General features: G+C 53.8%; 2 protein-coding genes across 8 annotated transcripts in view; one reads left to right on the plus strand and one right to left on the minus strand.

Moving 5' to 3' along the window:
* Positions 1–626: 626 nt before the first annotated feature.
* G6PC3 (glucose-6-phosphatase catalytic subunit 3) lies at positions 627–5,945 on the plus strand. Of its 3 annotated transcripts, XM_090290486.1 has the most exons (8): positions 627–1,242; positions 1,413–1,662; positions 3,460–3,566; positions 3,973–4,063; positions 4,248–4,366; positions 4,552–4,693; positions 4,927–5,065; positions 5,658–5,945. In XM_090290486.1, the coding sequence occupies exons 2-8, from the start codon at positions 1,445–1,447 to the stop codon at positions 5,688–5,690; spliced, it is 849 nt and encodes a 282-aa protein (XP_090146612.1). In that variant the 5' UTR covers positions 627–1,242; positions 1,413–1,444; the 3' UTR covers positions 5,691–5,945. The 3 variants fall into 3 exon arrangements, with proteins under 3 accessions (XP_090146612.1, XP_090146610.1, XP_090146611.1); XM_090290484.1 differs by lacking the exon at positions 5,658–5,945 and having other exon boundaries at positions 649–1,242; positions 4,927–5,552; XM_090290485.1 differs by lacking the exons at positions 627–1,242; positions 5,658–5,945 and having other exon boundaries at positions 1,298–1,662; positions 4,927–5,552.
* Positions 5,946–7,724: 1,779 nt separating this feature from the next.
* Positions 7,725–16,656, minus strand: part of HDAC5 (histone deacetylase 5) — a 34,007-nt gene continuing 25,075 nt past the window's right edge. For 4 of the 5 annotated variants that reach the window (XM_090291600.1, XM_090291598.1, XM_090291599.1 and 1 more), the window contains 16 exons: positions 15,281–15,492; positions 14,722–15,015; positions 13,858–14,023; positions 12,854–12,987; positions 12,437–12,557; positions 11,901–11,950; positions 11,630–11,737; positions 11,172–11,227; positions 10,941–11,028; positions 9,872–9,991; positions 9,520–9,617; positions 9,232–9,350; positions 8,573–8,706; positions 8,221–8,305; positions 7,926–8,091; positions 7,725–7,846 (listed from right to left, as the gene is read on the minus strand). In XM_090291600.1, coding sequence (XP_090147726.1) covers positions 7,807–7,846; positions 7,926–8,091; positions 8,221–8,305; positions 8,573–8,706; positions 9,232–9,350; positions 9,520–9,617; positions 9,872–9,991; positions 10,941–11,028; positions 11,172–11,227; positions 11,630–11,737; positions 11,901–11,950; positions 12,437–12,557; positions 12,854–12,987; positions 13,858–14,023; positions 14,722–15,015; positions 15,281–15,492 — 1,991 coding nt within the window. In that variant the 3' untranslated portion in view covers positions 7,725–7,806. Of the gene's footprint in view, positions 7,847–7,925; positions 8,092–8,220; positions 8,306–8,572; positions 8,707–9,231; positions 9,351–9,519; positions 9,618–9,871; positions 9,992–10,940; positions 11,029–11,171; positions 11,228–11,629; positions 11,738–11,900; positions 11,951–12,436; positions 12,558–12,853; positions 12,988–13,857; positions 14,024–14,721; positions 15,016–15,280; positions 15,493–16,656 lie in introns of those variants that run through there. The other variant, XM_090291601.1, reaches the window with a different exon arrangement.

Genomic DNA, 16,656 nt, shown 5'->3' on the forward strand with positions numbered 1-16,656 from the left:
GGTGCAGATAGACTCTTAAGAAGCTACACCATCGTCTCTCGAGACGGACGGCTGCCGACGACGACGACGAGTAGGTAGGTAAGTGGCAGTTACTCTATGATCACTCATCACCCTTGGAACTCAGGATGCTTCTCCATCTCTGTCCCGTCTTGCCCTCTTCTCTAGAAAGCCAGGCAAAGAGCAGGAGTGAGGAGTAGTGGTAGGACAAAGTGTGCCTTGGGGCAAGTTTGGGGCCTACCTAGAGTATATGTGAGTACTACGGAGCTTAATTTTTAAGCCCAATCGTCACCAATTGCCATTCCTAAACTACCAACCCCCATGCCCCATACAGAAATATTGAAGCTTCATGTATGAGTAACAAAAGGTTGACCTTTCTCTAGACCAGAAGGAGGCAAAGAGCCAGCCTTGGCACTACTTCACCTGAACAAAGTTCAGCAGTGCCTCTTTGCCCTGCAAGAGACATCAACTTCCTAATGTTGGGCGTACGTTATCAGTACAATCATTTAACGGGAATAAAAACTGTTCTCTCATACTTGTTTTTTCAGAGATCTTTTCATGTCTGGCCCCTGTAACAAGTCATATGTAACTGCCATTCCACTTCTTATATGGCACTGTGATTATAGGTTTTCATATATAACTGCCAGGCACTGTTAGGAAAGGCTTCCTGGAGGAAGTGAAAAATCTGAGACCTGAAGGACAAGTAGGGAAGGAGTGTTCTACGCAGAAGAAATAGCGTGTGCCAGAACACCAAGACGAGAGACCTCGATGATTTCAAAGAATATAGAGTAGCTCCAAAATATTATGAAATGCATTTGTAGGGGTAGGCTGTCGAAGGTTGTCTGGCTAGAACCCCGAGCAAACTTTGAAAGACTTAGAAAATTTAGGCTTTCACCCTGACCCGGTGGAGGAAGATCCCGTAGCCTCTTCTCCAAGAGATCCAGAATATATTTGGAGGGTAGCGGTACTGGAGAGGGGAGGTCCGATCTAGAAGGAATCCCGGACCTGGAAATTACACATCCATCTTCGCAGCAGAAAAGCAAGGACCCTGACCGCGCTGCAGACCCTCTACATTAGTCCGCCTCTTGAACCAGAACAGTAGCGGTAACCACCTCTACGCCCTAAGCCCACGTGCCCGCAACGCAGCCACGTGGAGCTCTGAGGAAACGCCTTCGCAAAAATTTGTCCCCTGCGATGCCCAGTAGAGAGGAAGGCCGAAGCAGACAGCTGGAGGAAACGGTACCGGTAAGAGCCAGGCTCGCGGGAGCCTGGGACTGCCGGGGGCGGGGCCGGGTGGGGGCGGGGCTCGAGCCGGCCACTGGCGGGAAAGGTGGGGCCTGGGTCTTGCCTGGGTCTTGCCAGGGTGGGTTTTGGAGGGCAATGAGTTGTCACATCCTTGTCGCCCGAACTCCTAGGCTTCTACCCTAGAGCAATCCCCTGGGTCGCCATGGAGTCCACGCTGGGCGCGGGCATCGCGATGGCCGAGGCGCTACAGAACCAGCTGCCTTGGCTGGAGAAAGTGTGGCTCTGGGTCACCTTTCTGGGCGATCCCAAGAGCCTCTTTCTGTTCTACTTCCCCGCGGCCTACTACGCCTCTCGCCGCGTGGGCATCGCAGTGCTCTGGATCAGCCTCATCGCGGAATGGCTCAACCTCGTCTTCAAGTGGTGAGATAGCGAAGCCCTCCGGCGACCTGCTCCCGCACCCTCAAGGGCCCTGAGCCCTGTGCAAGCCCTGATCTTTTAGCAGGTGCCTCAAAGGCTTGGATCTCCCCCAGTACCCACCCCCATCCCCCACTAGTGAACCCCATGGGCCTTAAGACCTCCCATCTTGGATTCAGACTTCAGAGTCCCCACCTACTCATTAGACCAGTGTTTCTCAAAAGGCCCTTATCAGAAATCACCTAAGGGGCATGTTTAAAATGTGAATACCCTGTCCCACGTAAAACATACTGATTTAGAAACTACAGCGGAGGGGCTGGGAATCTATATTATGAAAGTATCTACGGTGACTTAAGTAGCCTGTAGTCCTGCTTCTCAACTCATTTTCACTCATCTATTCATTCATTTATTTGACATAGTTTTTAAGCACGGTTTGTGCCAGGCTTCACACTATCTGCTAAGGTCTGAGAAGGCTTGCAAGTTAAGGTGTGGCCCCGGAACATGACCAGCAGCACAGGGAGCACTTGAAAACTTGATAGAAATGTACAATCTCAGGTACGGGGCCAGAACTACTGTTTCAGAATTGCATTTTAACAAGAACCCCAGGTGATTTGTATGTACAGTAAAGTCTGAAAAGCCTTGGGCTCAAGCATTGCCTTCTGGGGAGCACTTTCTTTTTCCCTTCATTCACTAGACTCTTCACACAGACTTAAAAGCCAAGAATCCCAGACAAGCGGGTGGGGCCCTTGGGGCTTATCTCTGTACCACCTCTTCTCTCTTGGGTGCACCTCAGCCCCTGCTGCCTGATCCCCAGCCTGGCAGAGGGAAGGGAGGCTCATAGAAGACACTGAATGGGCTGGAATGATTTGCTGAAAAACGGAATTAGAATTACCTTCCCTTATACTCTTCTCTGCAAGGCTTTCACGTCTACTGTAAGCGGAAAAAGTTGTCTAATAATTTTCTTCTAAGTGCCCTTTGCTTTGTGTTCTCTCCTCCCTCAGTCTGTATAAGCCTCCCTCTCTAGTCTTGTTCCCCTAAGAGTCAGCTACCCCCTTAGATAGACACTCTTAATGCCCCCTACTTGACGAAAATCCCACTCATTTGCTAAGTATGTATAGATCACCTGGTTGGTGTGAGAACAGGGCTCAATTTTTGGTAGAGAGAAGCAGTCCCTTCTGTACTTCCCAGCACTTGATTTTCTGCCAGCCTCTCTTCTGCTTTCCCACCTCTTCTCTTTCTGGCCACAGCAGCCTCTTCATTGTGATTTCCTAGGGTCCAGCCATGCATCTCCTAGGCCAGGAAATTCTGAATTTTTTGTCCTCCTTATTCTTTCTCAGCCTCCTCTGTCCATTCCCCACTCCCATTTTTAGACATAAGCAGCTTACCTAAGTAATTCAGGTGTAGGTAATTCAGGCTGGAATTTGGGAAATGGAGAAAGGGAGAAGCAGGAGGCTCTGGGAGGAGCCCAGTGAGAGGTCCTGGGCTCTATGGATTAGAAGAGCAGAGTTGGTCCTTCAGTGGAAGGGGTAAGAGTAGGACTTTTGAGCATCTCAGAGCATACATACATGTACACACATACAGCCCAACACCAACCATAATCTCTTACCTCATTATCACTTTTTTAAAAAGAATGTGCTTTCCCCTAAACCAAGGTAAAATTCCATGGCAATGTAATGGCACAGAATTGGACTCCCTTCCTGACTCCACCCTGCAGGCCCTCCAGAGTACTCCCAGGAGTTCTTCTGCCCCTCCCCTGTCCCCCTGGCTGTGTGCGCATATCATCTTGTTTCTGTTCTCTTCCAGGTTTCTTTTTGGGGACAGGCCTTTTTGGTGGGTCCATGAGTCTGGGTATTACAGCCAGGCCCCAGCCCAGGTTCACCAGTTCCCCTCTTCTTGTGAAACTGGTCCAGGTGAGAAGCCTCAAACCTCCCTTTCCCAGTGTGGTTTAGGATTTGGGTGAGTGTTTCAGAGTTCTTTTCAGCCAGGGTAGCCCAACCAGAGGCCCAGCCTCACTGTTACCAACCCAAAGAACAAAGAAACCCCAGGAAGAACAAGTTGAATTCTGGGAGAATACCCATACCAGTGTGCCGGCTGCCCATCTTGTTTAGAGTAGAGCCAAGAGACACAGGTCAAAATAGAAGCCTGAGAGCAGTGGCCTCAGGGAGAGGTGAAGAAAGCTTCAAGGCAGTGAGCTATGGACCGGTGTTGGGGGCAGGCTCTCTTCTAGCCAGGGGTAGGTAGCTGTGTTAAGCTATCACCTGGGGCATCTGGGTGCTGCCCCCATCCTCTCACCACAAGCTTCTGTATCCCCCACAGGCAGCCCTTCTGGACACTGCATGGTCACAGGAGCAGCCCTCTGGCCTATAATGACAGCCATCTCTTCTCAGGTGGCTACTCGGGCCCATAGGTACATGTGGGCCCAAGTGGCCACCTGGTACAGTGGGGGCAGGGGCAGTGGTACCTTGGACCTGAAAGACCCAGCAGCAGCACAGCTTGGAAGCTGGAGTTCTGGGGACCCTGGGCATTTGTGCTGCAGGAAGCTGAGCTATGTCCAGACACCCCCCTGGACCATTTGCCTCTCATCTTTATAGCCGCTGGGTGAGAATGATGCCAAGCCTGGCTTACTGCACCTTCCTACTGGCTGTTGGTCTGTCCCGGATCTTCCTCCTAGCACATTTCCCTCACCAGGTGTTGGGTGGCTTGATAACTGGTGAGCAACTGGGACAACAGGATGGGCCCAGAGGGTACTGTTGGCAGTGGGAGGACAGTCTAGGATCTTCCCATTGTACAGCCAACCCCAAGGCTTCCCTCATGTCTATTTTGCCAAGCTGCATTGTAGCTCTGAGGGGTCATGTCCCCAAACTCCTTGAAGCTGCTGTCATCCCACTCCCCCAGGTGCGGTCCTGGGCTGGCTGATGTCCCCCCGGGTGCCCATGAAGCGGGAGCTAAGCTTCTATGGGCTAACCTCACTGGCCCTCTTGCTGGGTGCCAGCCTCATCTACTGGACCCTCTTTACGCTGGGCCTGGACCTTTCATGGTAAGTCCTGCTTTGAAGCTTGGGCAGGCTGGACCTGTCCTGCCTCACTTTACCTAGCTGGGTGGGTCTCTATTTCACTGTAGCTAAAAAAAGGACACATTCTATGTTTATAAATATAGACTGTCCTGGGGTCTGAGCAGAACATGGGAGTAGACCCCAAAGGAGGTGATAACCATCGTTTCTCTAGGTTCTAGGGGAATGCCTCTCCTGGCAAAGGCTCTTCTTCCCCACAGGTCCATCCGCCTGGCTTCCAAGTGGTGTGAGCGACCAGAGTGGGTTCACATGGACAGCCGGCCCTTTGCCTCCCTGAGCCGCGATTCAGGGGCCGCCCTGGGTCTGGGCATCGCCCTGCACTCTCCCTGCTATGCCCAGGTACGGCGAGCATACTTGGGAAATGGCCAGAAGATAGCCTGCCTTGTGCTGGCCATGGGGCTCCTGGGCCCCCTGGATTGGCTGGGCCACCCTCCTCAGATCAGCCTTTTCTACATCTTCAATTTCCTCAAATATACCTTCTGGCCATGCCTGGTCCTCGCTCTCGTGCCCTGGGTGGTGCTCACATTCAGTGCCCAGGAAGCACCACCCATCCGCTCTTCCTGACTTCAGGTGCCTCCTACAAAATCAACACTCCAGGAGGTAGCCCCAACCCTTCCCCTCCCAAAAGTCCCTGCTTATCTTGAATTTCCCACTTTTCCCCCACCTGGCTTAGCCCCAAAGAAAGGCCTTCTCTCTTCTAGAAAGGCTGGTCCTCCTGCCTTCCCTTCAAAGTCCCCAAAAAGCAAAGACAGCAGCAAGACCAGTGGGTTCCTACAACACTGTGAGGGGCTGAGGGACCCCAATAAAGCCCTTGAACACTTCCGGACTTTCTTGCCTATGTGTGTATTTCCACTGAACCTGCCCACGTGTATGCAAGTAGAATCCCGGCTGGGCTGCCTGTTCTCCACCCCCTCCAATCCTGTTTCCACAGAGGCAGAGTCAAAAGGAAAGGGAAGGCCTATAAACTCAGTTGAGACCTTCAGCCCTGGGTACCAGGACCACTTAGGCCATATGAAAGGTCCCATCTGCCCTGGCTGGTGTGGCTCAGTGGATTGAGTGCCAGCCTACAAACCAAAAGGTTGCCAGTTTGATTCCCAGTTGGGGCACATGCCTAGGTTGCAGGCCAGGTCCCTGGTTGGAGGCGCATGACAGGCAACCACACATTGAAGTTTCTCTCCCTCTCTTTCTCCCTTCCCCTGTCTAAAATTAAAATAAAATCTTAAAAATAAAATAAAATAAAAAGTCCCATTTGGTCCTATGATTACATTCAGTGAAACTCTGTCTTTAACCTACTAGACAGATATTCACCCCCTCCCACTCCAGCCTCCTGTTTCCTAAGTTGATTAGTTTAGGGACTGGAAAGGAGAGATTGATTTTTTTTTTTTTTTTTTTTTTTTTTTTTTTGCCAAGAGGCTAAATAACAATATCTACTCCATTTGGGAGCCCAGAGAACAGAGACACTGGCCCCAGAAGGCACTGCCAGAAACAAATTTATTTATGCAAGGACACATAACATGATGGGTTACAAAATACTTAACTGAAAACCATATCCAGGGAGACAAAGCAAGGAGTGGGTTTACATGAGAACCAGACCAGCCACCGGAAGATGGAGGGTAAGGGGTCCGGAGCTGTAGCTTAGGACAGGAGGCCTGACACTGAGCCCAGCTCCAACCCCATCCCCATCCCCCGGGAAGATCTAGAACACACGAGACATAAGCACACAATGAACTGACGATGGTGGGACTTCTGCCCCTCCCCTGGCTCCCTCAACCCTGCTCAGGCCCCCATTAGGATAATAAATATGTAAACAGATTGGTGGGGCCCTAGGGATGGGACGAAAGAAAGAATATATGTGGTGTTGGAAGGAGGAGGGAGGAGACTCGGCCCCCTAGGAACCACTTCCCATCTTTGGTTTCCTACAGGCTGGACAGCATTCCCTAGAAGCCTGGTGGGCCCCTAGCCCCAGAAACAACTAGGCTAGGCTTCTGGGAAAGAGAAAGGGTAGAACCCCCTCCTGGTCTTAGCTCCCTTGGGCTTGTGGCCAGCTAAGGAAGCCCATGGAGGGAAGCTCCAACTGAAGGCAGATTCTTGGGTTTCTGTGTTCTGGCCCTGCCCCTTCTAGGGCCCCTATTCTTGCTATCCCCAGGCATCAAAGCAAAAGGTCCCAGGAGGGAGGTGGGAGGACCACTGACCCATCTGGCAGCAAGCTAGGTGACAGGGGAAATCGTCCTGAACAGCAGGGGTGCTCTCATCAGCCTGGAGCTCCCCCTGCAGGGACCACTCCCCCTGCCCTAGTCTGCCAGCAGAGGGACAGGGAGGCCAACAGAGTAAGGTAGAAAGCAGCCCTTGATCAGAGGCTCCTGTAGGCCCCTCAGAACACAGGAGTCCTGCCCCACCCCTCCCCACCCTCTCCAGCCCCTGGAAGGGGAAATAGGCCCTGAGGAGTGTAAAGCAAGACAGCCCTGCACACAGACCTAGGGCACAAGCCTTCCCTTTGGTGCTGAGGCCAGGAGAAAGGAGGAGAATTAAGTCTGTGCAGAGATGGTGAAGACAACAGAGGGAAAAAATGATGGGGAATCATCAGGCAGGAGCCCACCTCCCCTCCACTCTACATCCTAGACTGTAGAGGAACCCTCCAGAACTTCCCAAGGCTAGAGAGGGGAGGAGGGTGAAATTAAGGCAATTCCCCCCAAGTCAGCTGAATCCAAGGCACCGAACTTCCTGTTCACTCCTCACTCAGGGAAAATCCAGAATCAGAAGGTACTGTCTGGACCCCCATGCCCACCTTGAGCTGGTCCAGGCTCCAAGGGGGAAAAGGACAGAATTCAGGAAACTGAGTATGAGATACAATGTGGGGGAGGGGCTGCAAGGGGCACCCCTACACCCTACAGAGGGAGCAAACCTCTAGAGCTGAGATGTGGGGCCACAGGGGAGGGGGCCTGAGACAGCTTAGAGGAGCAGGAGGGGCGAGGCTGAGAGACCCACACGGCACACGTCGTTGAATGTGTGACTTTTTGTTTTTAATAGAAAAAATAAACAAAATCACAATGATGAAGCCCAGAGGGATGGGGGCCGGGGTATCACAGGGCAGGCTCCTGCTCCATAGGCTCCTCTGCTGGCCTGTGGGGACAAGCACAGGGAGGGGCATTGAGTGAGTTCCCCAGCTTGGGCAAGGGCAGAGAGGTGGGAGGAACCTCACCTGGGGCTGTGCTCCCTGACTGCAGCAGCCTGGGCCTGCTCGGCCCCCACTGACAGCAAGGCCATGGCGCTCACAGTCTCAGCCTCCTCCATCTCACCCGCCTGGGCCTCCCGCAGGGAACGACCCAGACCAGCGGCAAACCTCTGCACACAACTCCAGTGTTTGCCTGTGGATGAGAAACAAGCAGGGGATCAGAGATGGCAGAAACTCCCATTTGTACATGCCCAGCCCTGGTGCACCTTTAAGTTCCGCCCCCCTTGGCAAGGTTTGAGCCCCTCCACCTGTCCCCACACACTCTGGATCTCGATGACTTTCTCTAGCGTGGCCACTGCGTTGATGTTGGGCTTTTGCTGTAAGACTGTCTCATCCAAGGGCTGTAGCTGGCAAGGGAAAGAAGAGAAGGCTTAGGGTGAGAAGTGGGTGATGCCTGCCACTCTACCCACCTCATTCAGCCTCAGACATCTCTCATGACAGAAGCCCCTACTCAGAAAGCCCTCCCTGGCCACCACCTGTCCTTAGGAGCCAGGAAAACGTTCCCAAAGGCCCTCAATGCTGCTTGACCCAGGAAGGGGCCCTCCCTCCCAGCCCTTCAGCCCCGGGCCTACTGGCCCACAGCCCCAGCCCCAGCCCCTCCCTGCACCCCTCACCTCCACGCTGAGCAGAGCTGAGACACAGGCCTCAGAGGCATCACAGATGGCGGTCAAGTCATGGCCTCCCTCCAGGGCCAGCACCACCCGGCCCCCTGCCAATGTCATCAGCTGCCTGGTCAAGTGGCCAAAACCTTTAGGGATAAGTGAGGGGAAATTAAATGGTTAAAAATAAGTCAATTAGAGAAAGTAAGAAAGGAAAGAAATAAAACAAGAGGTGGGACAAACAACACAAAATATGGGATATTTAAACTCAAATGTGTGTATGTATGTGTATGTATATATATATATCCATAATAAATTTAATGTCAATGAACTAAATGCTCCATTAAAGACAAAACATGAGAGACTGGCTAAAAAAATGCAATTACATGTCTTATAAGGAACACCACTAAAACAGGAGGGTCAACAAGCTCCATCCATAAACTCCGGGAGGAGATACATCCTCTGCTACCCACCCCGCCACACTCCTTCCTTGCTAGCCCCTCAAGGCCAAGGTTGGCAGAGGGAGACTAGGGGGCACTGCTAGGATGATTCCAAGTCTTGGACCTGCCCCAGCTCTCCTTCCAACTGTGCAATCAGTCTATAACTGCTCCAAGCCCCCACTCAACCCCATCCTTACTGTTCCACAGCCTCCCTTAATCCCTCAGCAGGCTCACATCTGGCGGTGACAGAGTAGCCACCCAGCGGAGACAGGTGTCCCTCAACAGCATCAAACCCGGCGGAGACTAGGACCATGTCAGGTGAGAACTCGTGGGCAATGGGCATCACCACTGTCCTGCAAAGGGAGGGCCCAAGCTGACCCTGGCAGGAGGCCGAGGCAGGCCGAGCCCCAGTGTGTCCCCCCAAGACAACCCCCTCCACCTATACCAAACTGAGTGGCTCTACCCTTCCCACGGCAGTGCCCGGGGACTCCCACCCCTCCCTTGGCCCTTCTCAGTCCCCACCTGAAGGCTGTTAGGTATTCCACGTCTCCGATGGGGGGGTCCACACCTCCTGTCCATGCCACGTTCACATTGTACCCCACGCCCAGCCCTCCGCCAACCTGGCAGCATGGTGGGGGAGGGGTTATTCTCACTGCCTGGGGATCCCAGACGTTGACCCCGCCCTCAGCCTTGCCTCCAGCTCTCACTCCACTGACCTCTGCTCTTCATGGAGGGGCAGTTGACCAGCATGGTCCTCCCACTGGGAGCCCACACTCCCCAGGTACCAGCACCATTAAGGGCCTCCAGAACTTCCTGCCAGGTCTCATTCTGTTACCTCCCCAAAGGGCCCCATATTTAAGCCCAGGAGCTGTACCTCTTCAGGAGCCCCAGAGCCTGGAAAGAAGTTCCCATTGTCATAGCGATGCAGAGAGATGTAGAGCACAGAGGGGTCATTGTAGAATGCTTGCTGGGTGCCATTGCCATGGTGAATGTCCTAGTGGGGTGGAGTGAAAGCATCAGGAAAATGGCCTAGGCTCTGGCCCAAAGGTCAAAATTCCACTTGTCTCCCACCCCCACCATATGGTGAGCTCTGGGGGTGCAGCCCACCACTAGCTACAGGGAACCTGTGTTCTGTACAACGGTATTGCCCCATGCTTCTCTAACCAGGGTCTGTGCAGGGAAGACATGAAGCCATGGCACAAGTGTGGCAACTCTCCCCCAGAGCCCACTCTACACTACAGTATGGAGGGCAACATCAAGGCTAGTAGGGAATTGAAAACAGATACATTCTGAAGAAAAATTCAACATTAACATGAGTTTTTAAGCCAAAGCTGGGCTTCAGAGAGATTTAATCCTGTGTAAGGACTGCTCCTGGTTACTTCCCCAGCTCACAGGGAGTGATGGGTACATTTTCCTCTGCCAAGAGAGGCAGGGTTTGAGAAGCACTGAGAAGGAGCAAGACCAGAAGTATTAGGGCCAAAAAGGCCAGGTCTGAAACCTTGTACCAACATCCCAAGCTAAGCGACCTTGGTTTGGTAAGTCACCCAACACCTCAGTGTCTCCGTGTATAAAAATGGACATCCTAATTCTTACTATGCAAGGTGACTGTGAGTAGCACCGTATGTCCTGACACATAGTCAATCCCCAGGTGAAAGTGGCTCTAGCAATGGTGGTATCGGTCTCTACTGTTCAAGGTTGGAAGTCCCCTCAGGTGCTTGAGGCTGCAAGGTGGGGGCCAAGATGGACCAGGGGCTAAAACCACTTTCGAGTGTCCTAGAGAGGAGGGAGCCCTGTGGAAATGGAGGACTGGGCTAATGCTCTAGTAGGAGGATGCAAGGTAAGTCATCAGGCCCAGCTTCAGTGAGGGCACCTGAGGAAGAGGGGGCAGGGCTGGGTGGGGGCTTCCTGAAGCTTAACCCTGGCCCCAGCAGCCCACTGCTTACCCAGTCCACAATGAGAACCTTGCCCACATTCAGCTTCTGCTGCAGGAGTTTGGTTGTGATGGCTACAGAGTTGAAGAAGCAGAATCCCCTGGGGGGGGGTGGAGGAAAGAGAAAAGGGCAGAGAGGTCAGCCTTGGCAGCAGCTTGCTGTGAGCAAGATACATGCATCACCTTGCTAAGAAGGAGAAGGGGTGAGGGCAGTGAGTCCAGTGCAGGGGTGGGTGGCACTCACATGGCTGTGGATTCCTCTGCATGGTGTCCTGGGGGCCGGATGATGGCAAATCCATTCTGAAAAGGTGCAGACAGAGGGACAGAGACAAGAGACAGACAGGCAGGCAAGGTGGTCACAGAGGAGTGGATACAAAAGGAGAGAAGCGTAAGCCAGGCAGGAGAGAGAACTCAGATCAGAAATATGTATCACACACACCTATAGAAATGCCAACCGTAGGCCACGTGGGCAGACAGGCAGACCCATCCCCGGCCTTGAGATACCCATGAGAGCATCAGATATTAATAAAACTTTGTGAGTCCCTCTTTATCCCTCAGCCCCCAGCTACCCTGGAACTATCACCACCTCCCAACTCTGGCACCTGAGAGCTGAGGTTGCAAAGGACTGTGCCTTACTGAAGGGAAAGCTATAGCTGCCCTCCCCTCCCCTCCTGAGTGTACTGAGGCCCCCTGCACACTCACCTTGAGCTCCCCAGCCGCCACCTTGAAAGCCAGCTCCACCAGGCAGCCCACCGCCATGCGCACAGCACTGGAGGAGTGCATCTCATTCCATACAGTGTCGCTGTCCACCTGCAGGGGCAGGAGAGCAGGCTTCAGCGTGCCCCCTGTAGGGGGAGGGCAAGAATGGGGGTAGGCACCTGGACAGCCAGCCAGCAGCTGTGTTGGGCAGGAAAGGAGGAGCCAGAACTGGGAGAACCATCCACCCACCCCCACTGGCAGGTGCCTTACTCACCCCGATGCCCCCACAAGGCAGCATGGCATACATCTTCTGGCTGATGGGGCCTGCAGGGAAGAGAAACAGAGCTATTCTGGAAGTTGCCTCCACTACCAGGGCTATGGGTTGGGTCTGCAGAGAGCAGTGAGCTCAGTCACAAAAAAAGATGACCAGATCCAAGCAGCCCACAGCAGTTGGAAGGTGTCTCTCCCTGTTCTGGGGGGACATCCTACCTCTGGGGTGCATGGCAGGGAGAAAAGGTCAGGACTGGTTGGGGAGAAGATCAAAACACACCCCCATCACCAAGCCTGACTTGTCACCTTCCATACTGCAAGGCATCCCAGCAGTATGCTCTGATCATGTCACATTCTATGTGAACGGCGCCCCCTGGAGGTGTGCGATGTGGCACTGTGCCAACTCTGCCATGGAAACACCTGTACTCATTAGGACCCAATTGCCTACCCTGGCCAGGCAGTCTTCTTGATAGCCTCCTATCCAACCCAAGCAGCAAACAAGGACTGGTCCACACCCTGCCCATCAGCTTGCTGACTCACCAAGCAGCTTCTTGCTGTCCAGTTTCTGTCGGTTGAGGGGGCTGGTCCCATAGAGCAGAGTGTGGTATTCGGAGTGCACCGTCTGAATCTCGTCCAGTGTGGCTTTACGACCCCGGATCCGCTGGCAAGGGAGATCAGGAGAAGGGTGACACTGAAGGTTCGGCTCTCCCTGACACCCAGATCCACAGCTTGGGGCACATGGAACCACTTCTGGCCTCAGGAGATCCAAAGGTTTTCGAGAAAGCATACCCTGGCCACCCAGGGACCCCAGTGCCGGATCGTCCCCCATTCAGCTGTGGACCATGGTGGAAACGGGCTGGGGTGACTGGCCCTGAGGTCAGGGGTTGAACAGAGACACAAAGAGTGACTTCGCTGGGTTTGAGTTGGGGGCTGGAGGAAGGAGGGGCCCTCTTTTACCTCACACTTGCTAAGCAGGCCAGTCTCCTGCAGCCGGGACCAGATGCTCTGGATCCGGCCAGCGTGCTCAGGGTGCACATGTGTGTTCCCACACATGCACTGGTGCTTCAACATGAACGTGTCGTAAACCACACCTGAGCCAGAGACACACCTGTCAGCCAGTCCTACTCTGGGCCATGTCATAGCCTGGCCACCGCAATCCTCAGCAGAGCCCACTGAGCTCTTCCTAGCCCTCCCTTGTCCAAGTACCTCCTCATAGTCACCTCAGCCATCCCCCCCACACACACACCTGCCCCTCTTCTCTCCTGAAACTTTCTCCTCCATTATTGCCTGTCCAAACCTCCCTGGCTCCTCAAGACTCAACCAGGCTGCCCGTGACAATCCCACTGGTTTTGATCTCTGCCCTCTGTGGCCCCAATACTGTACCCTCACCCCACATCCTCCTTTTCCCACTCCTGTTACAGCCATTGTATGCCACTCCTCCCACCCCAATTCCCCACTGGTGAGATGAAACCATCCTCAGGCATCTGTGGCTCCCTAAGAGCCCAGCACAGGGAAGCTTTATATAGAAGAGCTTTCTGGAATGGAGAGAGGCCTCACTCTTGATTTCACAGGGAGAAAGGGGAAACTAGAAGGGCTGGATCCAACTGAGACAGTGGGCTTTCTCCACCCACTGGAGGCTTGTGTGGTGATGGTACAGAGTCAGGTAGTGCCTCAGCAGTACTGGGTGAGGGCCCTGAAAAACATGCTGCCCCAATGGATAGGACAGGGCACTCACCACCCCCCCTCCCAGTGGGGCAGAGGCTGCCACCACTACCACAGGGGGCTGCGGTGCACAGGGAGAGAATGAAGGCCTGCTTTCCCTTGCTTCTGGGAACTCTGAGGGGCGCTGGCAGTCCCTTCAAGGCAGGAACTATTATTTCTTCATAATCCCCATCAGGCTAAATGCCACACATAGGCCCCTGGTACAGGGCAGAAGGACAGCCGGCAGTGGTGGGGCTCACCAGTGGTGAAGAGGTGCTTGGTGAGTTGGTCTGGGGGGCTTTTCATGCTCCCAGGAGCAGCAGGTGAGGACTGGGTTCGGCCCAGGGCCTGGTGGGGCACAGTGGATAGGCTAAGGGGTGCCTGGTACACCTGCAGTGGCTGCAGCTGCTGGGCATCTGAGAATACCTAGGAAGGAGGAGAGTGGAGGGAGCCTGGGTGAGGCTTAGCTTGAGATGGAAGTGAGGACAGGTGCCTTGGGACCTCCAGGGGGGGCCCAACCCAGCCCTTCTAAACTTCCTCTTACCCCCACCTCCTCCCTGCAGGAACAGAAGACACGCTAGCCTTTGGTGTCTCCATCTCTGAGGAGATGGTGAGGGATGGGGGGGACAGTAATGAGTCATGCCGGAGTAGCACTGAGGTAAGAGGGACGGGGGTGTGGGAGGGGGTGGGATGAGTCAGGCCCGGAGGGCTCAGCTGTGCCCGCAATGAATGGAGTGCGTGCTAGGCACAGGGCAGACTGTAGTAACAGTGGGGCGGGGGGTGTACACACGCACACATGCATGCACAAGGCCCAATGCACAACCCACCCTACGCAGGAAGAAACACAGATACAGCCACACACACACACGCGCACGCAGACAGGCGGGGGCAGTCACAGACACAGGGAGGGGTTGGCAGACTGGTGTTGACAGACAGCTCTGAGACTGACATAAGCAGCTCCCTCCATTTCACAGCCCCTTGTTTCTTTCCTACTCCCCTTTTGCTCTCTTCAGAAAGCTGCTCCTGCACACCTGGGCACTGCAGACTGAGGAGAGGGAAAGGCAAGGGTGGAAAGGAGGGGAGAGGACAGAGGGGTAGAGATCAAGGGCTGGGGGAGGGGGCACCTTTTTGTAACCAGCACTAGACTCGTCCAAGTCAGGTCCCTCCTCAGCACCACTCTCGCCCTCCTCATTCTTGACCTGGATGCAGTCCTCCTCCTCCTCCTCCTCCTCCTCTTCCTCCTCCCCTTCCTCCTCCTCCAGGTCTTCCTGTGTGCTCTCACTCTCTGTGGAGCCTTCTCGGGGTATGGTGAGGACTCCCTCCCCAAGCAAGGCCTCCTGCTGCTCTGTCAGCTCTTCTTCTGTCTCCTCGGGGTGGGTGGTGGGCTGTCGTGACAGCTCCCCAGTCTTCGTGAGGATCTGAGAGCAGGGCAGAGGGAGCGCGTCACTAGGAGGAGCAGCAGCCATGCATGCAGCCAGTGGCCCAGGGAGGTCAATCCTTTCCTCCCCTCTCCACTGCCAGCCACCCAGCCCATACAGAACTATATAAATTAGAAAAAGGCAAGGAGGCTCCTCTGGGCAGATCTGGCACCAAGGAGTGGCCTGAAGTGTCAGCCCCCTCTCCTTTCCTACCAGCCTGACCCTGCTCCAGCACAGCCCGGCACATTTGCTTCTCCCAGCTCACCTTGCCCAGCTGCAGCTGCTGCTGCTTCTGCTTCTCCAAGAATTGCTGGTGCTGCTGTTGCATGACCAGCTGCTGCAGGGCCTGGGGACTCTGGGGTAGCGGTGAGGACTGGGTGCGGCTCAGGGGCCGGTGCCTCGGGAGTTTGCCCACCGTCCGCATGCTGGTAGCCACTCGTTCACCCGTCACCAGGGGGGACTGTCCATGGAGCGGCACTGTGGGGAGTAACCATCACATCAAAACCCCCTATCCCACCCCAAGACTCTCCCCATCCTAAAACACCACTACCTACCAACACAGGAAAAACTGTAGAGGAGCCTGGATCACCCTGTCCCCAAAGTTCAGCCCCACTCTTCCTCCTCCTCCTAAGTGAAGGCTCACAACTCTGAACCACTACCTCCAGCAAGCGTTCCTAGATTCTCCATTCTCTCCCTTTGATTCACTTATATTTGCACAGGTAGTCTCAGGCCACCCATGTGAGTGAACAATGATTAGTTCTCTCCAATTACAACAGGACCTCCCTGATCGTGGACATGGATCCCACAAGGCTGGGGAGCCTGGGAATCAGGATCACGTGTCTTTTAAGCAGAACCTCTTCTGATGCCACTGGCTACTTCAGGGCTGGTTGTTCACAGCTGTGCTGTCCAGTTCCATAGCTGCCAGCCACACGTGACTACTGAGCACTTGAGATGTGGCCTGTCTAAAATGGGATGTCCTCTAAGCGTGAAATACACACAAATTTTAAGACAGTGTGAAATATAAAGTAAAAGAGCTCATTGATAACTCTTTATATTGACTATATGTTGAAATAATAATATTCTAGAGAGTTAAATATGTTATTAAAATTGATTTCACCTATTTCTCTTTTACAATTTTTAAAAAAGATTTTATTTACATTTTGAGAGAGGGGAAGGGAGGGAGAAAGAAAGGGAGAGAAACATCAGTGTGTGGTTGCCTCTCGAGTGCCCCCAACCAGGGGACCTGGCCCACTACCCAGACATGTGCACTGACTGGGAATCAAACCGGCGGCCTTTCAGTTTGCAGGCCGGCACTCAATCCACTGAGCCACACCTGCCAGAGCTCCTTTTTACGTTTTAACGTGACTACTAGAAAACTTGAAATTACACATGTGGCTTGTGTTATCTTTCTACTGGACAGTGCTGCTCTGAAACATGAGCTCCATCATGGCAGCAGATGTGGAGAACAGTGCCTGGCAGGCTGGAGGTACTCAGTAAATCTATGGATTGTGGAAGAAATCAATGATGCCATTAAGGGAAGCTACGACCGAGAAAGTATCCCTGGCTGCTTCGCCCTGATGGTCCAGCCTTGAGCCCAAGAAGGGGAGCCTCACCCTCTCCCTTGCACAGCCACCTGCCCAC

Source organism: Furipterus horrens, unplaced genomic scaffold (assembly GCF_987537825.1).
Source record: "Furipterus horrens unplaced genomic scaffold, mFurHor1.1.pri manual_scaffold_11, whole genome shotgun sequence".
NCBI lineage: Eukaryota > Metazoa > Chordata > Mammalia > Chiroptera > Furipteridae > Furipterus > Furipterus horrens.

Bases quoted from the DNA above. Each gene is read 5' to 3' on its own strand.
- G6PC3 (XM_090290484.1), top strand. From the start codon at position 1,445: ATGGAGTCCACGCTGGGCGCGGGCATCGCGATGGCCGAGGCGCTACAG. The intron at 3,567-3,972 runs GTGAGAAGCCTC...TATCCCCCACAG, and splicing joins TTCTTGTGAAACTGGTCCAG to GCAGCCCTTCTGGACACTGC. The intron at 4,367-4,551 runs GTGAGCAACTGG...CCACTCCCCCAG, and splicing joins GTTGGGTGGCTTGATAACTG to GTGCGGTCCTGGGCTGGCTG.